The sequence below is a fragment of the Conger conger genome, chromosome 13, assembly GCF_963514075.1.
Source record: "Conger conger chromosome 13, fConCon1.1, whole genome shotgun sequence".
In the NCBI taxonomy this organism is placed as follows: Eukaryota; Metazoa; Chordata; class Actinopteri; order Anguilliformes; family Congridae; genus Conger; species Conger conger.
Window position 1 is genome coordinate 27,327,887 of NC_083772.1, and position 26,708 is coordinate 27,354,594.

Consider the following 26,708-nt stretch of genomic DNA (forward strand, 5'->3'; position numbering starts at 1 on the left):
GTGAAAGGATGAGATGTTTTTTCTCCTCCCTCTTTTTCTCCTCTGTGAAGCATGTCATGGAATTCTGCATATGTTCTTTTCCAAACCCTGTCTTGTTGCCAAATGTAATATATGCTAATCTCCACTTCAAGAGCAGCACTGCCTGGATGCATGCAGCTAATTCATCAAATAGCTCAGCAATGATATAATTTAATACATCTAGATTTGTACTGATTTAAACACTGGTTATTTTTTCCCCAAACAGCAAGGTGATTTGACAAGGGTGGAACCAGAAATAGTTTTGCTCATTTAAATTCTGTGCTGATGCTTAACCACATATGAGTGGTGTTTGTTGTTAATGTAATTAATATTCAGCAATCATCTCTGTGCAGTCATTAGTAAATGGCAATTAACAGTTTATATTTTACCTTGATGCATGATTTAAAAGGACATGATATGAAATGTGACAAATAAATATGACAATTTAAAATATATTGTAGTATGGCCGGGTTCCATCATGAAACTGACAGACCAGAAATTGAAGCTGAATAGTTGATCTATTACATTAGTTGATGATGTATTTGGGGGCAAAAATAATCACTGTTTTCATCAACATATAGACATTTAGACAGATATCTGCTCTTAAAAATATGATATTGGAAAGAAAATCCACTTGAACAAAAAAAGGGATATTACTATACAGTGGGTTCAGAAAGTATTTAGACCGCTTCACTTTTTGCACACTTTGTGTTGTAGATTTTAAATGGATACAATTGTTTCCTATCAATCTTCCTATCTCAATAACCCACAAAGACAAAGTGAAAATGTTTTCTATGAAAAATCGAAAACTGAAATCTCTCATTTACATACGCAAGTATGTACCCTTTGCTGTGGCACTCCAAATTGTGGTCAGGTGCATCTTGTTTGCTTTAATTATCCTTCAGATTTGTCTTGAACTTTATACACCTCTGGCAAATTTACTTGATTGGACATTGTTTAGAAAGGCTCACATCTGTGTATATAAGGTCCCACAATTCACACCTTTCTATTTAAAATTAAATCTAAATCTCCAAAGGACAGCCCTCGCAGGGGTGAGATTACAGGTTGTTGGTTGTGTAGCAAAAGGCAACAGAGGTTCTGAGCTTTTCCCAATCTTGCCTCTTGTTAGAAATTTCGCTCGTCCTTTTCAATTCTTAGAGCAATGGTCCCAGCCAGTACCAAGTGGAGTCGTACATCCGGAAGAAGCTGGACTCACTGGTGAAGGAGTCCCAGATCGGTGACAAGGAGGACACAGACAGCTTCTCCATCCGTGCTCTGCTACGTGCAACCCACGAGGGCCTGAATATGAACCTCAAACAGGTACAGGTGCAATCTCATCTGCAGGCCTGAGAAGAAACCACTAACCCTCAGCCTCATTTTAAGAGCATTACGAATTTTAAAATATTAGGAATTTAAAAGATTATGCTCATTTATAGTTCATGATGCAGTTTTTTTTTCATTTTAATAACCCATGTTTCCCTCAATTATTTTTCTTAATGAAAGATTAATGTACCCACTTTTTCCTTATTAGAAATGCAGCATATATTAGGTACGGAAAATCCCCCCCCCCCCCCCCCCCTTTCAATGATATCCGTTCTGAATAATGACTGAAATGAGAGCCTAAGTCCTGTCAAGCAAGTGACACTCTAGCTCTTCACATCCCTCTCTGAGCGATGTGAAGGCAAAACGCCATCCAGCAAATTACATTGTCATTCTGGACTCCTCAGGGTCTGTCTGTGGCTGGCTTGTGTTCTTATTAGACACGTCTAAATGGAAGGGGATGGGGTGCCGGGGCGCGCCATGTCGCAATCTCTCAATTTCCCGGACATACAGTACCAGTCAAACGTTCGTGCACACCTTGCCTTTTTCTGCCTTTTTTGAGTAATGTTTTATTTCCACTGTTGGTAATTAAACAATTCATATGTGGTCAAAGTGTAGATTCTCAGCTTTTATTAAGCCATTTTTTATACATTGTGATTTTACCATGTATAATTACGGCACTTTTTATACATATACATAATACATTTTATACATAATTCTTCCACTCAGTTCAACAGGAAAAATCAGGAGAAATGTCTCTTGTAGGATCTACAGCATATCTGGCAGCAGCGTGATGGTTTGCGGCTCATCGGATGAAAATTATTCTGTACTGTTTTGGCGTAATTTACAGCTTGGTAATTTACTAGTCTCACTCCCCAGTTCCCATAGAGATCCATTCAAATGCAAAGAGATTTTTATATCACTTGTACAACAATATATGATATCCACTCTGGTGATAGGTGTTGATAGGTCACAGACTTCAGGAAGTCATGGCATGCAAACAATATGCAAATACAATTTGACATTATGTTAATTTCTCTCAAATATTGAAATGCGCGACTATGTATGAAAAGTACTGCAATTACTATATGGTGAAACCAATATGTACAAAAATACCCTTTATTAAAAATGCTGAGAATGTGCACTTTGCCCACGTATTAATTGTTTGATTACAAATAGAGAAAATGACACGATAAGAAAAATCAGAAAAAGGCAAGGTGTGTCCAAACCTTTGACTGGTATTGTTTGCCCACACAAGATTGTGGAAAATAGCTGATTATTTCTGCTACATTGTGAACCCACACTGCTAGCTGCCTGTGTGCTCACATTTATGAATGTATATCTTTTTTATTTTGTATTTGTTAATGTACCTACAATTCTGGGATATTGTATATTTGCACAGATGACTATTATCTGAACTCAAGTTAAGTGCCCTGTTTAAGTACAAGACATTGGTGATGCAGGGATAAGGACTACGCAAGCATAAAACATACTGTAAAGCATTTGAACATAAAACAAAGACTGATAATGCAACATTAGGTATACAGATTAAAATGATTCTTAATAGGGAGCTGGGAAGGTAGGTGTTGCAGGGAAGAGAGGCAAATGGCAGCTGTTAGTTAGGATAAAAGATTTAATAGCACTTTGGGCTGTTCTTAGTGATGTTCTGCTGTTAAAATCAAATGGCTGTGGGTAATATAAAGGGGAGGGAAATAAAACAGATGATCAGAATTTGTTAATGCTTCAGATGCCATACATGTTTTATGAGGCAATGAAAATGGCTTTTGTGTTCCTACCTATTTTTCTTATGAAAAGGTCCTTTGTTGCAGCACACATGTTGCTGCACAAAGATTTTATCACAAATTATACCACAGCACTGAAAAATAACCGACACCCCCCAAGGGCAAATGGGGCATTCCGATTGGCTGAGACATATCATGTGGGTGGTGATCAATTTCCTATAACCTTGCTAATGAAAACAGATCGAGAGCTAGATCCAACAAATATCAATGTGGGCAACATACACTACTATGCAATGCATTCCTAATTCATGCAAGTAGTCCGGTTATAGCCAACCTGGTGACAAAAATAACTCATAACTGATTCGTTGATAGGGTATCCCTTAAAGACAAAGCATAAATTCTCAGGTCTGTGCTGGACTTGACTATTGCCTTTCAGGTTTGTTGTCAGTCTCTGTCAGTCTCAAACTTTACCTTTTCTAAGCCTGAACTTTTAATTTGTATTTTTCTCTTCAGCATCTAGGCTGATATAGGCTGTTCACATGCTGGCTGTGACAGAGTAAGGAGCAGTCATAATAATGTGATATCTGAATTGGCATTATCTGACAGTGGTGTCTGTGCTTTGTTTGAAGAACTCCAATGTCAAAGAGGGGTTAAAGAAGTCCCAAAGCCGCTCCTTCATCAGCAACCTAAAGTACAAGGTGGGAGTCTCCACATGCCTGTTTATTCATACATGAGTTCAGCCCCTCTGCCCAAAACCAGTGGCTCCCAAGCATGCCATATGCCCACGCACCGGTCTCAGGATCCCTGCTGGGTTAGCTTGTTGTTCTACTGCAGGAAGTGTGCATAGATAAATATAGATAATAATAGGGTTGCCATGCAAAGATAAAAGGAAAAAAGTTTGTCAACATTTTGCCCTTTACTTTGAGTTTTTCTCTGGTAGTTTTCACTGCTAGTGTACTCTTCCATCTTCCTCTAGTCATTCCTTTGTCTTCATCTCCTATGTTCTCTTCTCTGTATTCCTCCAGTCTCCTCACTTTTCTTTGTTTTCTTCCAGTCTTACTTTCTCTTCAGTCTCCTATGATGGCATACAGTTGAAGGCCTATAATTACATGCTTGTTTCCCTTCCCTTTTCCCCGCTGGCTTTCATGAGAAAGACCTGATAGCACCTCCACTAGGCACAACCCACTTCACACACACACACACACACAACATGCCAGCCTGCATCTTAGTAGCACCGCATTTACCATATATGACTGCATGGGTCCATACACATTGAAAACACTGAGCCTGTCAAAGAAGCACATGCCAAGGGTCACGGAAGCACAATGATACAGTTTTTCAGGGACTTTGGGATCCTGATGGAGATCTTGGTACTCACTTATTTTCTCAAAGAGACTGTTTACTCTGGAAGATCTTTTGAATACTTTTTTATATTGAGGACCCTGTCTCAAAGGCATCACTTTGTGTTTCAGTTGTGTGTGTTTGTGTGTGTGTTTTACGCTTTATTTCTTGGCAGAGACACTCCAAATCAAGGTTCAAGTCTCAGAGCTTGGATACGGACGAGGAAGGACTGCAGGAAACATCTGGAAAAGACACAGGGCAGTTTGTTAGGTGTGTGGTCAGGACAGCAGAATCGACTATTGGCTGTCTTCTGGCACAGACCGAAGACCCACCTATTCAGACTGTGCCTTGGTTCCACTTCCATCTGCACCTCATTACCTCCTGCCTTTTGTTCTAATTCAGATTATGGTATTTTTATGGATATGGGTAATAGATTCTCTCTTATGACTTGTTATGGATATAATCTGTATTTATTTTGAATTTGCTTAACATAGTTAGCCACGAGTACTAGGAATGGGAATGTTGTTTGACAGGAATGGCACTATTGCTTATTAATCAGCTGAATGCACTTATTTTAATTCTCTGGAGTGCCTGCTAAATTAATGCAAAGTTATAAATGTAATGTGCACATACTGGCTCACCTATCCTGCCTCAGCATTACATAGAGAACAGCAAAAAAATACAGAATAATGAATACTATTAACAATTGTAATAGTATTTCCCAGGTAGAAGTGGTACCATTGGATCTAGACAGCATCCTTAAATGGGGAGAATGAACATGCAGGCTGAAATGTAGTAAAGTGTTGACAGTGAGAGTTTAATAGCTTCACGGTGATACATTTGTGCCTGTATCAAAGTGATATATATTTTAGGGCCCTTGGCAGCAGCTGAACTGTGGCACTCACATTCTGTATACAGCAGGGAAAGCTAAAGAATATGCTTTTAGCTTGGATTATTGTACTACAGAGTAATGGTGGGGTCCTAGCAGCTCAGCCTGTTGCTGACTGCTATCCTGGGCTGTGCAGACCCAGATGTTCTTCCATCCCTGGATTTGCCATCTGGGACCAAGAATGGGTCTGTGTGCTGGGCGTGGGCGGCAGCTGGAAGCAGATCTTTGGAGCCTTTAGGTCATATGTTGGTGAAAGGAAATGCAGTATGACAGGATCTCGATGGGGAAGGGGGGGGGACTTTCTTCCTAACCCACAAAAATTATTAATATTTTGGGTGTATATTAAAAAAAGCCCCTATAGTTTGTGCGGAGATGAGGATGTCATGTATGGAGGTCACTCAGGGTTGTTAGTGAATGATGGGGTGAGAAAATTGTTACATGGGGCAGCATGGCCTTGTCTGGATCCTCGTCTAAACAGCACGGTGTTGTGAGGACTTGTGTCCATGCTTGAGATTATCAGGTGGTATTGGTTTCAAAGTGGTGTGTGTGCGTACCTGTGTGCATGTTTGTATTCATGCCCCACTAACCTGTCTATCTACTGTATATATGATTTATTTATGTGTTTTGCTGGCCTCTGCATATACATGTGTATGAATGGCCTGTTATTATATGTGTGTTTCTATATTCTATAGCCAGTAGAAAGTCTACTGGCTGCAGAAGTGTTGTCATTAATGTGAAATTTAGCCATTTTTATAGCCAGTTGAGGAGAAAATTAATCAGAGTGGCATTCATGCTAATGAACCTCCACCTTCAGAGAGGTGTTATCCTGTTATCCGTATGCTAAGGGAACGTCAAACTCAGTTAGCCTTCAGTGAAGAACTTTGCAGTGCCTGCCATGAGATAAATGAAATACAATAGTCACTCAGATGGAATGTCTCCTGTTGGAGCTTAGTGCTTTGAAGTGTCCTGGTGCCTTTCAGAGCCAAAGGGTTTTGATATTGGATGAAAAGTCCCCAACAGTTAACAAAAGTGAGGAATTCCAACCTGTTCCCACTTCAGGTGATCTGCAGTGAGAGTGATATTATTTTTGATTGGGCTCTTAATTAGAGGTTCTGAGTGCTGAACTTTATAGTACAGAAGGCTAGCCATATAAAGGATTCTATTAATAGCTAAATTAGAATACGGCCTGCTTAATTAAATATTTTGGATTTGTATTATCTATTATCTTACCATTTGCATTAGTATTGCACGGGTGCAGTGTTTGGAATTGTGGAATTGAGTGGTCTCTCTCTTTCTCTCTCTCTTTCTCTCACTCTCTCACTCTCACATGCTTGCTCTAGGGGTTGTAGACGGAGAAAGACCATTAAGCTGAGTAGAGACCTCTCAGACCTGGTTGTGTTCACCAACTCTGTGGTCTCCCAAGAATGCCTGGAAGAGAGTAAGCCTTCATGTACTCTTTTGCTTTCCACAGTTTTCTCTGTTATCACATTCCTCCATTCCTTCCTTTTCTCTCAGGTGACACATTCTCATCACTCCCTCTCTTGATGTTTCCTTAACCTTTTTTTAGTCTTTTTCTGCACTCCCTCCCTCTCTTGTTATCTCTGTCACATTTCCCCTTTCTCCTTCTCTCTCACTGTCTGCGCACCTCCTTCTCAAATTCAATTTGCGCTTTATTTGCATGACTTGGCAATTATAAGTGTTTCTAAAGTATCATCTCTCTCTCTCACTCCCCTTCTCTCCCATTTTTTCTCTCTCCCACTCTATTATCTGCTGCTATTGTCTTGTGTCAGGTACTCCAGGGAATGTTCTGTCCTTTAGTGAAAATCGCGCACAGCATCTTGTTCACCACAGAGCGGAGCGCCTCATCTCCTTCAACCAGAGGCAGCTCTCCCGCATCTACCCTTCTGCCTACCGCATTGATTCCAGTAACTTTAACCCCCAGGTCTACTGGAATGTAGGCTGCCAACTGGGTGAGTTCTCCCCGTTGCATGTGCTCGCCCATGTGTTCTTTCTGAAGCATGCACACATTCGCACGTACACACAGATGCATGATAAGTGCATGCGAATATTCATGCATCTGAGTGCACGCACACATATGCACACAAATCTCACGGCACACATGTACAGTGCATGTACACATTCCCGTGACACGCATTTATGCATGCATTTTAAATGCGAAACAATTACATGTACACATTTTTTCATCAACGTTCAATGTTGCATTAGTGTTACTATTAATTCTCCACAGGCAATGTAAGATTCTGAAACATTTCTCTTTTACTGTTGATCCAGAGAAGGAGGTGTTTTGCACTTCCCTTGGGCTAGTTTGACTTTGAAATGTGGTTAAGAACCGTAGGGAGTTTGGACTCATTGCTTTGGAGTTTGCTCTTTAGCAGGATTAGGTGAGGGGTGTAAATAAACCTGCCTGTTATCTGTCTGCTCTACCACACCCCAGCCCCAGTCACCCCTATAACTCGCAGTGAGCTCCTTCCTCTGTGTGTAATAATGCAGTCACAGTGTGACATTCCTTGGCTCTGCACCGACAGCTGGATATCTGACAAGGTGATTGTGTCAGGTCCCCCTGCCACCCATATGGCCCATGTCACCAGCACCATCTGGGCATGCCAAAAGAGGGACAAACCTGCTGGGGGAAAAAATGTCATTCTCAGCAGCATCTTGATCGATTGAGGAACTAATTGCCATGAAATTGCCCCAATCCCCATGGTTCCCTTAGTCAGTGAAAATGCGGCCTGACGGAGAAAATGCAGTTTTTTCTTCTGCTCGGCTGTGAACGTAAGAAATGTTCCCGAACCTGAGTTGCAATGAACAGCTGCTCTGCTCCCATCTGATTTTATAATCCTTGCGATTTTTTTTCTGAAATTTTGCATTGGGTTTCCTCAGTGGCGCTGAATTACCAGACTGAGGGGCGTATGATGCAGTTGAACAGGGCCAAGTTTTTGGCGAATGGTAACTGTGGATACATCCTCAAGCCCCAGCCCATGTGTAAAGGTACAGATCCCCACGCTCCCTCTGAAAACCATATGCCTGTATGTCTATTTCAATTAATAGTATTTTTTATTTCTTTGACATTTGTTTCCAATTGAATATTGATATTTGTCATATAATATATAGTATAGTATAGGTAAATATATTGTGAGCTCCATAAATTTGTCTCTGTACTCCACAATTTTAGATTTGTGGTCAAACAATTCACAATGTGGTTCATTTCAGATTTTCAGCTTTTATTAGCAATTATTTTTATACATCTTGGTTTCATTGTGTGGATATTACAGCACATTTTATACATAGTTCCCCCATTTCAGGGTGTCATAATAATTTGGCTAAATGGTGTTTCCGTGTCAGGCCTGTTCAATCACTTAATGCCGGCATGAGACGGCTTTCTGAATCTAGTCTTGATTCTAGGCTTTTGATTTCCTTTTGAGTCTATTATTGGTATTTGTCAACGCAAGGGCTAAAGTTGTGCCAATGAAAGTCACAATTATGAGGCAAAAAAACCTGACACATAGGCCAAACAATAGATTTACCAAAATAACTAGCAGTTTTCATCTTGCCTCTGAAGTTCTCTGCAGACAGTAGTCACTGACACATCCACACCTGCTTCCTGAAGAGTTTTTGATCTATCAGTCAGATGTTTCTGCATTATGGCAAGAATTCTTCAGTCTTTCAGTGTATAGCTTTTCCTTGACCTACCAGTTCCTTTGTGATTACTGCCTTTCTTTTTAATGATGTTCCAAACAGTTTATTTTGGTAAGCCGATTGTTTGGCCTATGTATCTAGCTATGTTTTTTTTCTTATTTCTCAGCCTCATAATGGCTTCCTTGACTTTATTTTATAGTAGATAGATAGATAGATAGATAGATAGATAGATAGATATTGGAGAAAATGTGGCATATATTTTGGATATATGTGACATTAATGAAATAATTATTTTCATTAAATAATATTTTAGACATTTTTTGTGCAAAACAGGAGATAAACCTGTTTTTTTGTCTCCCCCCAGGAGATAAACCTTGTCTGGAGACACTATTAGTGCATAATAGTCATAAACCCAGATAGCAGCCACAATACAGTTATTACAGTTAGACCTTAATGTGTTCCGTAAGCCGGTCATGGCCTCATGCTGAGTAGACTGCAGCATTGTAGCCTGGGTTTGATATAATTGAAAGCTGACCAAAATCCTAAGGCTTCAGACTGTTGATTGGCAACCGATTAACAATTATTATTATGAAATTATCCCTCAATCCTGTCAACCAATATTTGAAAGATAAAATATATATACGTTTTTTTTTAGTTGCGACCAAATTGGGAGAAAAAAGGGAAAAATTGGAAAGAATTATTCAGAAAAAGTTGTATTATCCCTGAGAATGTGCATTTTAACCACATGTTAATTGTGTGATTCCAAATCTAATATTGTGGAAAATCAGGCATAATGGGTCTTTGTCCCAAGCATTATGGAGGGCACTGTAAGTGGGGAAATGCAATTGTGTTATATTGAACACATGTACATTACAGCACCTCTTGGACATGCTTGATTATCTACTACAGAGAACATAGATATACTGATGTGTGGAAGGTATGGCTTTGTTGCTCCATGAAAAGTGCATCCTGAAGATCATGCCTTTGTAGGTTCCTTCAACCCGTTCTGTGATGATCCCTTCCCTGCGTACCCCAAGAAGCAGCTGTTGCTGAAGATAATCAGTGGTCAGCAGCTACCCAAGCCCCCAGACTCTATGCTGGGGGACCGAGGAGAGGTAGGTTCAGAATGACTCAGCATCCGTCCAGGGGCCCCATCTGCCACCCAGCATGTGCCACTGGAACCCTCTCTCACCCTCTCTCTCCCAGCTAGGTTCAACAACTAGGCTGTTACCCACAATGCACCAGGGGCCCATCTGTTTTTGCAGCTAATCTGCAGTGGAGAATAAATTAATTTCCCATTAGAGAATGAGATCCTAATGCAAAATGTTTGCCAAAGGACCAGTTGAATTTTAATTTTGGAGACTTTTCTCTTCCGCACGCAGCAATCATCTTAAATGCTTTTATTGACTGCTGTCTTGGAGTGGTGTTTGATTACATTGTGGGAAAATCCCTGTTCCCTTCAGATTATTGATCCTTTTGTGGAGGTGGAAATCATTGGTCTGCCTGTTGACTGCTGCAAAGAACAGACTAGAGTGGTGGATGACAATGGTAAGCATTATTAGTCTATCTGTGCTGTACGTACATTTGTCTATATATTTGTGAACTGTGTAAATCTGTGTGTACACATACCTATGCATTCCTGCGCATCTGCATGGTCATATGCTCTTGTTTATATTCCTATGTGCCATATATACAGTACTGTGCAAAAGTCTTAGGCACCTGTATAACATTCTGTACAGATAAGATTCTTTAAAAAATGATTCAATGAAAGGTCCTCAATAAACTTAATATACATTTTACATTACATTTTAGTAATTTGACAGAATAGTTAAAAACTGAATCAAATCTATATTTTTTGTGACCACCCTTCGCCGTTAAAACTGCATCACTTCTCTGAGATAGCCAACGCTGTCCTGTAGCTCTATAAGACAATCAGCAGGGAGGTTGTTCCAAGCATGTTGGAGAACTTGCCACAGTTCTTCTGCAGACTTTGGTTGGCTCCCTGCTTCTGATCTCAGACAGCCTTGATCAATTTTTTATGTAAAAAGTAGTCAGTTGCTTCCAGTAATATGTAACTTTTTAAAATTAAATACAAAAATGTCTCTGTAAAATTAAATCTTTTGGAAAATGAATATTTGGAAATCTCAAATGTGTTATTTTATACTAACACACACACAAAGAAGTAAACATATATATATATATATATATATATATATATATATATATATATATATATATAAAGTCTAGGGTGCCTAAGACTTCTGCACAGTACTGTATGTATACGCTGAGCTGAATTCACCCTGCAGTTTGTAGGTTTAACCCATGATGTAACCAAGTCTGTTTGTCTCTGTCTGCATTTGTGTATGTGGGTGTGTCTCAGGGTTTAACCCAGTGTGGGAAGAGACTCTCTCTTTCAACCTGCACATGGCAGAGTTGGCGCTGGTGCGCTTCCTGGTCTGGGACCATGATCCAATTGGCCGAGACTTTGTTGGCCAGAGGACGGTGGCCTTCAGCAGCTTGATGCCAGGTCAGTGCGTGTCAGTGGCTCTACTGTCTGTCACCTTCTTACCTTTTGCTGATTGCAGGGCAGCCCCCATTATAAATAACAACTTGATATAACATCTGTGGCAATCATGACCTATGGTTGGTCCAAAGCACATTAGATTCATATGTGATGTCACTCCCATACTGGATTGTGCAGCATGTTCTCACTAATGCCACTTGGAGGAAAGATTTGTCAGGGCTGATATACTTAGTGCGGGCTCCCTAGCTCTCAATATGATCTGGAAAACATTCCAACTGGTCCTACTTTCTCCAGAAAATATCCAAGGAGGCCATCTCACACTTCACCCCTACTGTGAATGTTTAACAAACCTCTACTAGCAAAGCATCTGTGAGGCAAGACTAGGTCAAACAAGCTGGAACATCCCAGATGTCTCCAATGTGTTCTCAAAGCAACAGAGCACAGGATTCAGTGCTCCTTTTCTCAGTCAATAAGTGCTTCTCTTTCGGAATGGGAAATTATTTTACTTGTTCTAATTTGGATGTATCGTAAGCCAGTCTGCTGTTTGTATCATAAGCCTCCAACCAGTCTGCTATTTGTTACCATTCATGAACGCACATCTCAATTTCTCTCTTTACTCCCTCCTCTCACACTTATTTTTCTCTTCCTGTTTCTCACTCTCCTGCCTACCATCCCCCTCCCCTTCTCTGCCTGCTCTTACTCATCCTGCAGGTTATAGACATGTTTACCTGGAGGGATTGACTGAGGCCTCCATCTTTGTGCACATCGCAGTGCATGACATCTATGGCAAGGTGTGTGATCACCTCTCCACCCATTCTGCCACAGTCTGACTTCACAAAGTGGAAAGTGCTGTGGACCCCAGTGCAGCTGTGGGGGTGAAGTTTTGGCTGTGCTCTGGAATCGTATAGAGCTAAACTAACAGATGCTTACAGAGGAGATAAGCCATTCAATGAGACCTTAATGGCATTTAGGCTATGGTATAAGTGCCATCATTAACTAATTGAAATCCTGTCAAACAGAAGCCAGTTCCAGTACTGTGGATACCGTATAAGTTGAATTGTGAAGATTTTTTTTGTTGCAATTCATTTAAGTAAAGATTTTCATGATTTTTGGTCTAGTTTATCAAAACACTGCATCCTTTTTGCATTCCAGTGGAGTCCCCTAGTCCTCAACCCCAGCTATACCATTATGCACTTTCTAGGAGCTAATAAGGTATTATATGTGCTACATGGTGTCTGCATGCTTATTGCTGTGAATGTGAGTTCTGTTCCAGCATGTTTATGGCTCCTGTGCATTCTTTGCACAAGTTTGTGATTAATTATGTCTATTAATTTTATGTTTTAGTTTTTTGCCATCTTTATGGAACTGTAGAGAATGGAAATATCTGGACATACAGTGTTCTTTATACATGAAATGAACATAAAGGTGATAGCACCATCTACTGGCCATCTACCATTATGTACCTGCTTCTCATTCTTGTGTCTCATACCAGTGAACAAAAGTGAACTGAATGAAAATAATTATTCAGCTTTATTATTTAACATATTTCTTTCATTTGAAAAAGTCTGTGGTGGTTTGCTCAATTTTCTGTGCCATGCTCCTTTTGTATGATCAGAATTTTCACTGTATAGAGTAATATCAAAATAACTATATATTACTCGTACACACTTCCATTCAGAAAATGATTTATCCCTTCTTGCCTTCTCTAACTCTCTCATGCTCTCTCTCTTTCTTTCTCTCTCTCTGGCTTCCTCTAATTTCTCTTTCCCCCTCTCTTCTCCACTTTCCACCCCCATCTTTCTCTGTCCTTCTCTTCTATGACCCCCCCGTCTCTCCCAGGGTCGACAGCTCAGAGGAATTAAAGGCCTGTTCAATAGGAGCAGTAAGCGCTCGGTGGACACCCACACAGGACTCCCGCTGCGTAAGCGCTCCATCAGTGACCACCTGCTGCGGCGCACTGCTAGCGCCCCCGCCAAAGGCCGCAAGAAGTCGAAGATGGGCTTCTCCGAGGCCCCGGGCAGCAGGGCGAACGGCGTGGGCGAGCCCCCAGACGCTCAGGTTTCCCACGGGGCGGTGGAGAGGCGCGCAGTCCCCCGGCCCCTGCTCCAGCACCGCCCTGTCTCCATGCCGCTCGAGAAGCTCCTGCAGGGGGCCTTGGCTCTCTCCTCGCCCCGCCAGGATCAGCCTGACCCAGGCACTGACACGCAAACGGGTGAGTCCACTGCAGTCCAGACCTGCTTGGAAGCAGTTGACATCACAGCTCACACTAAAAGGCAAATCTAGCGTCAGCAGCACATTTTAGTCTCTTGTATAATTCTCTACAACAGTGCCCACTGCAATAGAGACCAGGCCTGTCTTTAAACACAGGACCTTGTGTTGTTCAAAAGCTGTGGTCTTGAAGATAAAGCAATCTGTGAAAACTAGACATTCCCCTACCAAAGTCTGTGGGGTTGCAGGTGTAAGCAGATCATGTCCTCTCATGACAGTCACAGTATAGAGAGCTACAGCCCATTTTGGTGCATTTTCTAACTTGTCATTGGGCTTTGCTTGTCTATCTTCAGCCGAAGGAGCTGTTCATGCATGCTGGAAACACTGCTTACTGTTCCGCTCTGTGTGAGCACTGCTGCCTGTTATTTGTATGCATACTCTGTCAACTGAAATGACAGCGTATCATTTTCTTACTACTTGTTTATCCTTTTCCTGAACGTCCTTTATATCTGGGTATTAGTCTTTGTTTATTTTAGAATGATCTGATAAGGAATGCATTAGTTGTGTTGGAGATTTGCACGCCGGGGAATGTAAAGCTTTGATTCTCCATTTTAGCAAATTAAAATGAGGGCAGCAAAAAGGGATGGGTTTTTTTTTTTTTTACAATCTTAGAAACAATTTCCTCCTGAATACCTTAACATGCCTTTGTCTTGTTCTGTCTTTATTGTTGTGCTTCTCTGTAGTAGAAAACTGACTAGGATACAACTGCAGGTAATCCAAACAGCCTGTTAAGGGTGTCTCATTCAGAAACATATTTTGCCAATATTACATCATTCCATGATGTAATTACGAATTCAAATAATCTAAGAAACTGTAAAAAATCTTTCTGAATGACCAACTGTGTCACATTTGATCATATCCTTCAGAATTGATGTTCTTACCTGCACAGACTCATTCTCAAACCCCTTTCACAGTCGTACATGGTGGTACATTCCATTTGTCTTTGTGTTGCGATTGGCCTGTGTTCAGACTGACTGTCTGACTTTTGTGTTTGTCTTCAGACCTGCAGCAATCAGTTGCAGAACTCCAGACATTTTAATTTCTGTTTCTGCAGAAATGGTTGCCTTGGAGAGACCCAGGTCGGCCTCAGTGGATCTCCTCATTGAAACCTCTGCTTGCTTAAAACCCCAAGACCTGTCCCTGCCTTCTGACGCCTCCCAGGAATGGACCAGGAATCCCACTGAGGTGCAGGAGACCACCTACTTGGTAATTGGGGGAGCCTGCAAAGAAGAACACTGTGACGACAGCCCAGAAGACCCACACAACCAATCGGATGAAGCAGCTAAACTTATTTCCCCAAACAAAACCGTTTTGCTCCAAACCAGTTTCGTTGACACAGTGGGTGACCATATAAGGTCACAGTCCTCCAATGTGCAAGCCAGAGAGGCTGAAATACCGACATTGAGCAGGTCCAACATCAGAGCACTCACCCCCTCAATGGCACTTCCCTCCTCCACCCTACACATGGATCAGTCTGAACTGCCCAGTGAAATCTCACTGCAGGACAGTACAATCTCCCGTCTCATTGACGCGGTCTCCCTCGGCAACGGGAGCGACACCTGTGGGTCGATATCAGCACTGATTGGTCAGTTTGACGTCACCGGTGACCAGAGCAACCTGGCCTTGGGATCCAGCATGCAGGGCACCCAGCCCCACATCTCCAATATACTGACTCCTTGTAAAGCCCCTCCCCTTGACCCCTCTGACACAACCCTCTTCTGCAGCCCAGAGACCACCGACCCATCCCTCTACACTATCCTGGATGAGGAGGTGCTGTCCCCTGTCACTGTCTATAAGCTACCAGAGCAGAGCATCCAGAAAATGAGGGTGGATTCTGAGGACAGCACCCCAGTGCCCAGCCTCGCACCATCCCCTGTCAAGGACACCCATCTTCAGTGCTCAGACAATAAGGACAACTGGGGACACATATATTACCATCCAGGCATGCAGGAAGAGAATCATAGGGCACACTTGTGTTACAATGAGGATGAAGATTGTAGGTTGCCTTCATATTGCACCAAGGGCACAGGGTATCAGGGTAGCAATGCACCCTCATATCACACTGAGGCTGTGGAAGGTGAGGGTTTTGAGGTGCCTTCATATCGTACTGTGGGCATGAAGGCCAAAGGTAGTGAGGTACACTCATCTCATTCTAATGCTATGGAAGACAATGGTAGTCCAGTCCATTCATATCACAGAAATGTCATGAAAAGCAAGGGCAGCAGGGTACCCTGGTATCAGTCAGCAGGTGTGGAGGGTGAGAACAACTGGATACCCTCATATGGTCCCCCAAGTTTTGAGGGAGAGGGCTATCAGAGCCGAGGAAACGTCAGCATTAACAGCCCCGCTTCAGACCTCTTCCTCCTCTGCCATGACTCTGCGGGTAGCAGTCTGATGGAGATCGAGGTGAATGTAGACGAGGACCCGCTGGACACCACACTGACTCCCAGCAATGGCTGTGCATGGGTGGGGACTGGACTCCCCAATCACAGCATACAGCATCAGTGCAGCTACCCAGTCACCAGCACCCGAACTGAACCCCACCGTGCCAATAATGGGGTCCATGTACAGGGAGAATACAGTGGAAACTACAGGTCAGGTGACAGGTGGACACCAACAGAGAGAACAGAAAGGTACTACAATGGCTATGCCTCAGACTGTCTCAGGATACCCAGGAGTGTTAGCCCTATTCAGCAGAGCTTAGATCACCATCTTGCCTCATGCTCTCCCCCTTTCCAAAACCACTCTAGAGGGCTTCCAGGCCCAGCCCAGCAGGGCCACAGGGGCCCAAACTTTGACCCTCCTCCGATCTCCAAGGTTCCCAGCCCCTGTAAGTCCAAAAGCCTTGGTGACCTGACCTCGGAGGACATCTCCTGCAACTTTGAGAGCAAGTACAAGTTCATTAGCCGCAGCTTTGTCCCACCCAGCATGCGGGATAGAAAGTGGATGGGCAGTCTGACCAATCGGCCGTTTTCTGCCGACCCCCTGACTGAGCAGCTGCGCAAGCTGGTATCCATTGAGCAAGAGGACCGCCCCCTCCCTGTGCTTCTACCTCTGCCCGCATGTCCTGTGGGTGGTGACAAGGACTCTCCGCGCATCCTTTCCCGGAGGCTGTCATCTCGAAGTCAGAGCCGTGTGCGTCACATTGCCAGCCGCGCCCGAGAGAGGCAGCAAGAGGCTTGTAAATCCCGTCCCTCTGGTGCCCCCTGCAGCACTGCTGGAGTAGTGCTTCGCAACAAGCCTGCTGCACAAAGCCCCACTGCCAACAGGCACTCCACTGGCTCCTACATCGCTGGCTACCTGGACCAAGTGGAGGATCGGGGGCTGCCTGAGGGTGCTTGCACCACAATGCACTACAGCTACAGAGATCACCGCTGCAATGATGACTCTGCACTGCCGGCAGACTCTTATTCCCCTTCTGAACCTGAGGTGTACTTCCTGCTTAGACTGTGAATCTACTTCCCGATCAGATTAGTTCTGTTTCCCTTTCAGCCAGTAAATTACTTTTGCTCAGAATGTAAATATTTCCAGCTCAGACTGTAAATCTACAGTACTTCATAATCAGATTGCAAATCTACTTCCTGTTCTGCAAGTATATCTACTCCCTTTTCAGACTATACCTACACTATGAAGCAAAAACAGATTTGTTACAGAGAGAGGGACAAGGCGCTTTATTTATCCCAATGTCTATCAAATGATGTAGCAAAAAAAGTGCAGTCTCTCTAAAAGATGTTCTATTTCAAAAGAGATTCTTAATAAGTCTTCCTCCATCTGTATGTGTTCTGTGTTTGTCTGTGCTGTACTGTATATATTTGTAAAGGTTGTAATCTGTAAGTTATAGATCTAAAAAAACTGTAATTAAATGTCTCAAAAAGTGCATGTAACAGTTGACATGACCAGCATGACTATGCAGGACTGTATATGTTTCAGTGCTCTGCATTTGCACACAGCTCATCTCTAGTGCATTGGATGCAATACTTCAGATTGCTTGCTTTCTGGTAGTTATATTCAAAACATTTTAACACTACTGCATATTTTAAAACCATGGAGTTAAATGCTTTTATTTTTGTAATTGCTTTGATACAGGCAGCAAAATGATTTTGTCTGAGGTATACGATGTATTGTCTTTTTGGGGATGGGACAAAAGACACAGTGAGAAACAGGGAGATAAAATGTTTGTTCAACTTCGCAAAGCTGCAGTTTGTATCTGTGTTTAATGCATTCAGGATGAACTGTTATGTCTCCAGGTTGCTCAAAAGGAAACAGAGCATTTTCCTGACCAATGCAATAAAATATTTAAGTATTGAAACATACACAAAGAAAATGTGTGTTTTAGTCTGCAGCTACTTTGTTGGATCACATCTCTTCTGACTGAAGAAGCAAATTGTTCATTTTTTTAAAAACAGAATTACAGAATCTAGATTTGCAGTCATTGGATTTGTCTCTATCTGTTGGACAAAATTACATTTTCATTAACATTTCCTTAATGAAGATTTTGGAAAGAATTCAGTTTGCATATTAGTCCTATTCATCTGCAGTTGTACACAATACATGGGAGAAAGTCAGTCTAGATTTAAAAAATAAATTTCTCACTGAATTATAAAAAATAACTTCCAACTGTTTTGTGAGCATAATGTTTTTACTGATCAATTGACCATCGTTAAAATAATGGTTCACAAGTGTGTCTCTTTCACTGTCCGACTTGTCAATCAGGATTTTGACATTCTTCTGAGGAAGAAGCATGATCTTCTTGTTTTTGCATTACGAAATTACTTTAGAATAGATAACAAACATCAAACAACTTCCCAAAGTATTTACATTTTCTTTTAGATTTCTTTTAGTGTTGTGGGTGAAAATATTTTATTGTCATTTTGGAATGGATATTTTGGAAAGGGTTTGTGTTAATTAATGTGCAATCGCTGGGTAAAAAAATGTATTAAAGATGTGCTATGTGTCCCTAGATCAACCTTGAATCCATCCTGAATCCACCCTTTCAGTGGGATCAAGATTATTTTGATTTTCAGTATCAGACATATCCTAATCTCCCCCTTAGAATTTTTAAATACCCAAAACCGACATCTGATCTGGATTCATGGTAGGATTGGATTACAAAAATGATATCCCAATTTTTAGGATCAGGACGACAGCTTCTAGTTTTGAAATACACAATTTAGAGATTTAATTACTGATATCTTATCCCAAAAAAAAAGTTTTTCAATATTGGGCCCAGGTGACAGTTATTTAAACCCATCTGGGACATACTGCCACTCCCTCCCCACAGTCTCCTTATTTACACTCTTATTTTTTCTGAAAATGAGGCCTAATTGCTCGTAAAATGTGCAGCGCCCAGAGAGACCGCGCACACCTGAGGTCGATGGGCTCAGCCGCCTCAATCATGATGAGGTCATGTTTATGAATTGTGCCCCCTGAGATGGGAAAGTAGTCTATTGCCCTAGTCCCTGTCCCTGCAGGATCCTCCCTGGCTTTCTGGGAGAAGGCATACAAACATGCCTTTTATGCGATTAACCGATTATTAACCCTCACTGCACTGACCTGATATACACCCTTTTTCATAAGATGCGAGCGAGAAACGTGTACTTTCAACAGAACAAGACACATTTATTTAGAATTTTTGAATTTGTGATGCCCATTTTACACCCAGCTGCATATTCTCACCACCCACCCCACCCTTTTCAACCCCCCATCGCAGTGTCACTGACCTGCACACTCATGACAAAACTTACAGAAATTGCCTCATGCAAACAGAGGCTCATGGGAAGGGGATATTGCCTCTCTCCCATGGGCCCTGTTTACTGCTCAATCCAGAGTTATCTATGGCCCCTCAGGACACAGTGGCCATTACAAATATTCACTTCAGCTGCATGGCAGGGACTTAGAAGCCGGGGCTCAGAGAGAGGCTGGTCAGCCCAGCTCTGATATGTCCCCACTCAGCTTCTCGCAGTGGTTAATGCTGATGCTGCCACTCCAGACCTGGGCAACGGATTGGAGCTTGTCAACACGCTGCCAGCAATGGGGGGGCTCCAACATCCTGGAAGACCCCAGCCTTTCTCAGGATGGACATGTGATTTTGGGAGGACTCTTCCCCCTTTACATCCAGCCTGTCTCTCCAGAAACAACGCTCACCGAACCCCCAAAACTACCACAATGTCAGAGGTCAGTTCCTTATTTATGTATGGAATAAGTGAATGGTCAAAATAATATGGGCGGCATTGGCTCAGGAGGTAAGAGCAGTAAGAGCAGTCGTCTGGCATTCGGAGGGTTGACGGTTCAATCCCCCGCCCGGGCTGTGTCGAAGTGTCCCCCCAAATGCTCCTGACGAGCTGGTCGGGGCCTTGCATGGCAGCCAATCGCCGTCGGTGTGTGAGTGTGTGTATGAATGGGTGAATGGAGAAGCATCAATTGTACAGCGCTTTGGATAAAGGCGCTATATAAATGCTTGCCATTTACCATTTACCATATATACATGTAATTCCAGTGCATTGTTGTTTCTTGAATTCCTTTTGTGTTGTTATGTTTTTTAAAAACTTTTAATTACATGATGAAAGCAATGTCTGCATTGTTTTTGCATTGTTTACTGAAGGCTGGGTAGAATACTTGAACCTGAAAAACCAGCATTATTCTTATTTGACTTATTGTGAAGACTTATCATTTCCTGAATTTAATGTTCTTGTCACCTTTTATCTGCACATATAATTGAAACTTAATACGATAAGCTGTGTTTCTGCTGCTGGGATATTGTGACCTTGCCAGACTGCAGGCACGGTCAATGCGCTGGGCACAGGCCATGGTGTTTGCTGTGGAGGAGATCAACCAGAACCCCTTCCTGCTCCCGGGGGTCAAACTGGGGTACAGGATCGTGGACAGCTGTGCACAGCACCCATGGTCCCTGTGGGGTGCTCTGGCTCTAGTCAGTGGGAGAAACCACACTTGCAGCAAGGTCCCAGTCATCATTGGGGATGCCACTTCGAGACAGTGCATCATCCTATCCAGAACTCTGGGTCCACTGGACATTCCTCTGGTCAGTCACAGGCTGTTGGCACACTGCATTACACCAGTAGGTTACGTTGTTGAATAGTGAGCAGCATTGGTGTTATGTGCTTGAATGTGGTACTACCTCATAGTGGTAAAAACCAGGTACCTGTTGTTTAATTGATCTAATAGATCTTTAATAAAGGAGATTTATTTTAAATATATGATATAATAATAATAATATAATTTACATTTTACATAGTAGTGTTATGTGACATGCAGATGTTGCAATGCAGTGGAGCCAATAACAGCAGGTAAGAACTTCAGAGATTAAGTTTTCATTTTCTCATTGAGGTCAGACCTGTAATTAAAACAATTTTGGTATGTTCTATAATGTGACAATGGTGTTTAATAAGTTTAGAAACACACAGTGTCATTGAAGAGGTTAACAATGTGGATGAAAAGATATTTGGTTTTGAGATTTGTCATAGTTAAATGAAATCATTTTATTGAAGATATTTTTGCATCCAGTTACGCAAGTGCATATTATTTAGTGTAATTTTACCTGTACATTTTTCATTATTTATTCATTCATTATTCCAGTTAAAAAGTTGCATTTCTTAAAAGCAACTGGAATTGAAGACATGAAATTTATGTTTTTGTTAAACTGTTTAAAATTAAATTTAAAAGGATTCATAAAATCACTTTGTCAACTCCGGAAACGTTGTATCATGTGACGTAGATTATGACAGCACTGAAAAAAAAAAATCGACCTACATTGTAACACTACATATTACCTACCAAATTACCTACATTGTAACACTACATAATTAGTATATAGAATCTTCCATAAACATATACTGCTTATGTATCTATTCCGTTATTTCCAAGTTATCCTTAGTATGTGTGATACATATTTATTTTTAACAGTACATTTTAATTTCTATATTTTGTGCACTTCAGGTCAGTTATCGGGCCAGCTGTGCTTGTCTCAGCAACAGGCATAAGTTTCCAAACTTCTTCCGGACGATCCCCAGTGATTATTACCAGGCTCGGACCATGGCTCAGTTGGCTAAACGCTTTGGCTGGACCTGGGTGGGCGCCATCGCAGAAGACAATGAATATGGCCTCTCCTTGATCCAGGCTTTCTCTGAGGAGGTGAAGGGAGCTGGGGTGTGCCTGGCATTCATTACGACACTGTCACGGAAACGATTGGAGCACGATGTTTTAAAAGCAGCAGCAGTAGTGGAGCGTTCCTCTGCCCGTGTGATCCTGGTTTTTGCCTGGTACACAGACGTGGAGACACTGCTCCTGGAGCTCATCAGGCGTAATGTAACAGGAAGGCAGTTCCTGGCCAGCGAGGCATGGAGCACCAGTGACAGGCTCCTGCGGAACCCTGCCCTCTCCAACATTTCCCTGGGCATTCTGGGAGTGGCCATCCGCAGTGCTCCCATCCCAGGGCTGGAGGCCTACCTGCGCAGCCTGCACCCTTCCCATGAGCCTGGGAGCGCTCTGATGAGGGAGCTGTGGGGGCTCTTGTTTGAGTGCAACCCAGATGGACAGAATTCAACTGCCTCACAGCTGCTGCCCCCTTGTGTAGGTACAGAGACACTGCAGTCAATGCAGAGTATCTTCACCGACACCTCCCAGCTGAGAACAACCTACAACATCTACCTGGCTGTATATGCTGTGGCCCATGCACTACACAGTCAGCTGTCCTGCACTGGAAAGAACACCACCAACGGGAGTCCACACTGTGCCAGTGCTGAGGATCTCCAACCGAGACAGGTGCATGCAATTCAGATTCATGAATGTAAAAGACATAGAGGAGTGAGGGTTCATGGTGGTATCACCTCTAGTGGCAGGGCAGTAATAAAGCAATAGATTTACTGAAACAGTTTTTCTCCATAGAGAAGAATATTTGTTTTACACTCACTGAACACTTTATTTGGTATTTATTAGACTTCTTTTTTCTTTTTATTTACTATTTATTTATTTACTTCTGCTGCTGTAGCCTATCTACTTAGAGATTGGATGTGTTCTGTGTTCAGAGGTGTTATTCTGCATACCACTGTTGTAATTAATTAAGTAATTAATACTCATTAACAACACATTTTTGCCTGCAGAACTGCTGCTCACTGGAAGTTTTTTTGTTTTTCACACCATTCTCTGCACACTCGAGAGGCTGTGAAAATCCCAGTAGATCGGCAGTTTCTGAGATAATCAAACTACCCTGTCTGGCACCACGGTCAAAGTCACTTAGATCACATTTCGTCCCCATTCTGACATTTGGTCTGAAAAATAGCTGAACCTCTTGACCATGTCTGCATGCTTTTGTGAATTTAGTTGCGGCCACATGATTGGCTGATTCAATTTTTAATTTGCATTCACAAGCTAGTGTCCAGGTCTACCTAATAAAGTGCTCACTGAGTGTATGTCATTCATTCTGATTCATGTACCGTACTGTGCAGAAGTCTTAGGCACCCTAGACTTTATTATATATATATATAATGACATATTATAATAATAAACATATATATATATATATATATATATATATATATATATATATATATATATTCGAATCCCCGTCGGCCGGGGCCTCTCTGTGCGGAGTTTGCATGTTCTCCCCGTGTCTGCGTGGGTTTCCTCCGGGTACTCCGGTTTCCTCCCACAGTCCAAAGACATGCAGGTTAGGCTGATTGGAGAGTCTAAAATTGCCCATAGGTATGAGTGTGTGAGTGAATGGTGTGTGTGCCCTGCGATGGACTGGCGACCTGTCCAGGGTGTATTCCTGCCTTTCGCCCAATGTATGCTGGGATAGGCTCCAACCCCCCTGCGACCCTGTTCAGGATAAGCGGGTTCAGATAATGGATGGATGGATGGATGGATGGATGTTTATTTTTTTGTGTGTGTTATTATAAAAGAACACATTTGAGATTTCTAAATATTCATTTACCAAAAGATTAAATTTTACAGAGACATTTTTGTATTTAATTTTCAAAAGTAACAAATTACTGTAAGCAATTGACTACTTTTTACATAAAACTTGATCAAGGCTGTCAGAAGGAAGGAGCCAACCAAAGTCTGCAGAAGAGCTGTGGCAAGTTCTCCAACATGCTTGGAACAACCTTCCTGCTGATTGTCTAGAACTGCAGGACAGCATTGGCTATCTCAGAGAAGTGATGCAATTTTAATGCTGAAGGGTGGTCACAAAAAATATTCTGAAAATACTATTCTGCCAAATTACTAAAATGTATTGTAAGATGTATAGTATGTTTATTTAGGACCTTTCATTGTATTATTTTTGAAAGAATTTTATCTGTACAGAATGTTATACAGCTGCCTAAGACTTCTGCACAGTACTGTAAATCATGTACGCACTGTAACCAGTATTGCATTTTAAAGCCTCATCCTTCACACACTGCCTTGAGTCATTTAATTGGACTTTGTTATTGTTCTCCAGGTGTTACATCACCTTAACCAGGTGCGTTTCACCACTCAGCTGGGAGAGGAGATCCAATTCCAGGGTGGGGATATTAAGGCAGTGTATGATATTGTGAGCTGGCAGGACAGCCCTAATGGCTCACTGAAGTACGTCAACATTGGGCAAATGGAAGGGTCCGAGCTCCACCTGAATGACTCAGCCACTGTGTGGGTCGGTGGTGCCAAGACGGTAAGGGAGACTGTCAAATTTAGAGATGCTGCCCTTTTGACCTCTGGGAAACATAAATTGGCTCAATTGCTTCAGTAGTAATAAGATCTGTAATATTGTTATAGAATGTGTGTTAAATTGCATAAAATTGACTGCAATTGGTTTTGATATTGATCGCATTTGAGTCCTGTCACAAAGCTCAAAGCTGCCCTTATGGACTTACACATTAAACCAATAATTTATCCTCCTTGTGTCTTCTGTGGCATTTTGGTGATGTGCACAGGTTCCACTCTCTGTGTGTTCTGAAGAATGCCCCCCAGGAACACGCAAGGCTGTGAGGAAGGGCGAACCCATCTGCTGCTTCGACTGCCTGCCCTGTGCAGATGGGGCAATCAGCAACCAGACAGGTAATAATGAAACCTGTTATTGTGTCATTTTGAATAATAAAAAATAAAAAAATCTTGAATTCCCATTCAAAACTTGTTGAAATATGTCTACATTGTTTTAATTGCTTTATTATAAACTCATGGCTCATAAACTGTTGTTGTAGGAAACCACAAAGGACTGCATGATAATCCAACTAGAAAAACATGAGCAGATCTTCACATAGTGTAAATGCTCTGTACTGGGCAAGAAAGGTCTCAGCTGGAGTACACAGTACACATCCATTGTTTAGGGGCTGTCTTCATTAGTGTACTGCCCTATTCACACATTTATGGTCACTCTGTATGATAATTAAAATTAATTTTACATGGATATCTTTTCTTCAGGATCAGTGGAATGCAAGCGCTGTCCTGCAGAGTTCTGGTCCAACAGTCACAGAAATGAATGTATTCCTCGTGAGGTGGAGTTTCTGTCATTTGAGGACACAATGGGCATCACCCTGACAACCATAGCCTTGTCTGGCAGTGGCATAACAGTGGCAGTGGGCGTGGTCTTCCTGTACCACAGACACACCCCACTAGTAAAAGCCAATAACTCAGAGCTGAGCTTCCTGCTGCTGCTGTCCCTCACTCTCTGCTTCCTGTGTGCGCTGGTGTTTGTAGGCCAACCCTCAGAGTGGTCCTGCCTGACCCAGCACCTGTTTTTTGGGATCAGTTTTGTACTCTGCCTCTCCTGCATCCTGGTCAAAACCATTGTGGTTCTGGTTGCATTTCAGTCTGCCAGGCCTGGTGTCAACATGATGAAGTGGTTTGGGCTGGTTCAGCAGCGGGGCAGCGTGGTCCTCTTCACCTGTGTCCAGGTGTTCATCTGCATCCTATGGCTCTGCCTCAGTCCCCCTCGCCCACACCGCAATACAGGGTTCCAGGGCTCAAAGCTCATTCTGGAGTGTACAGTCGGGTCAGCACTAGGGTTTGGCTGCATCTTGGGCTACATTGGCCTGCTGGCAGCCATGTGCTTCCTGCTGGCATTTTTAGCCAGGAAGCTCCCAGACAACTTCAATGAGGCCAAGTTCATCACCTTCAGCATGCTCATCTTCTGTGCAGTCTGGATTGCCTTCGTCCCTGCCTACATCAGCTCTCCAGGAAAATACACTGTCGCTGTGGAGATATTTGCTATCCTGGCCTCCAGCTTTGGGCTCCTGCTCTGTATTTTTGCCCCCAAGTGTTACATCATCCTACTGCGGCCAGAGAATAACACCAAGAAATTTCTAATGGGAAAAACATAAGCACTAATATAACATCAAAGATTTTAAAATATTAAATAGACACTCCACCTGGTCTCCATCTGGGTGACTTTGTTATTGGCAAGTTCTTCAAACAATCAATATAACTTGAGTTGATTAAATTATTCCTTCCTAAGGGTTATGTCTGTAAACACAAATCAGTATAATACATATTGTTGGAATTAACAAAATTGCTTTATCCTTTTGCATGTATGTACAAGTTGCTGCCAGTTTGTATCTAAATATCCTGGTAATGCACTTCAGTTTGATTTTAAAAAAGAGAAATGAGCTCCTACAGCATCTTTCAAAAATATTTGCTTTTCATAAGTATTTTATTTCTTGAGCCTCATTAAAAATCTTACTGCAACTAAAAATTGTGTGATTTTGTTTTCTTTCTCTTGCATGAAAAACCATTTCTGCATGAGCATGTGCTTATGTGTGTGTTTGTGCATGTGTGCGCATCAGGCTCCGTTGTACAACATTTCAGAGGCAATTCGGCCAGAACAATTTGGCCCTACTATTACTAAGTGCTAAATTAGTATTATTAGGCTTTTTGTGCACTTGATAATGTTAACAGCAAGTGCTGCTAGCCTAGTTCATGTCTGGACAATCTCACTTGTGAGTGGCCTAGAGCGTTC

General features: G+C 42.2%; 2 protein-coding genes across 2 annotated transcripts in view; both read left to right on the forward strand.

Annotated features, from left to right (window-relative positions):
• plch1 (phospholipase C, eta 1) overlaps positions 1-18,077 on the forward strand; it is a 42,824-nt gene extending 24,747 nt beyond the window's left edge. The window contains exons 11-22 of the mRNA XM_061216470.1: positions 1,177-1,338; positions 3,710-3,778; positions 4,597-4,691; positions 6,651-6,748; positions 7,101-7,280; positions 8,212-8,319; positions 9,958-10,082; positions 10,431-10,515; positions 11,348-11,494; positions 12,203-12,282; positions 13,331-13,703; positions 14,814-18,077. Of these exons, the coding sequence (XP_061072454.1) occupies positions 1,177-1,338; positions 3,710-3,778; positions 4,597-4,691; positions 6,651-6,748; positions 7,101-7,280; positions 8,212-8,319; positions 9,958-10,082; positions 10,431-10,515; positions 11,348-11,494; positions 12,203-12,282; positions 13,331-13,703; positions 14,814-17,212 (3,921 nt within the window). The 3' untranslated portion in view covers positions 17,213-18,077. The remainder of the gene's footprint in view (positions 1-1,176; positions 1,339-3,709; positions 3,779-4,596; positions 4,692-6,650; positions 6,749-7,100; positions 7,281-8,211; positions 8,320-9,957; positions 10,083-10,430; positions 10,516-11,347; positions 11,495-12,202; positions 12,283-13,330; positions 13,704-14,813) is intronic.
• A 1,620-nt stretch (positions 18,078-19,697) lies between these two features.
• LOC133107482 (extracellular calcium-sensing receptor) lies at positions 19,698-26,073 on the forward strand. Its single transcript, XM_061216471.1, has 6 exons — positions 19,698-19,933; positions 20,531-20,798; positions 21,713-22,537; positions 24,216-24,425; positions 24,688-24,811; positions 25,175-26,073. The coding sequence occupies exons 1-6, from the start codon at positions 19,698-19,700 to the stop codon at positions 26,071-26,073; spliced, it is 2,562 nt and encodes an 853-aa protein (XP_061072455.1).
• Positions 26,074-26,708: the final 635 nt, after the last annotated feature.

Excerpts from the sequence above, each read along its gene's own strand:
- LOC133107482 (XM_061216471.1), top strand. The coding sequence starts at position 19,698 with ATGTCCCCACTCAGCTTCTCGCAGTGGTTAATGCTGATGCTGCCACTC. Across the intron at positions 19,934-20,530 it reads AAACTACCACAATGTCAGAG|ACTGCAGGCACGGTCAATGC; the intron begins GTCAGTTCCTTA and ends TGACCTTGCCAG. Across the intron at positions 22,538-24,215 it reads AGGATCTCCAACCGAGACAG|GTGTTACATCACCTTAACCA; the intron begins GTGCATGCAATT and ends ATTGTTCTCCAG.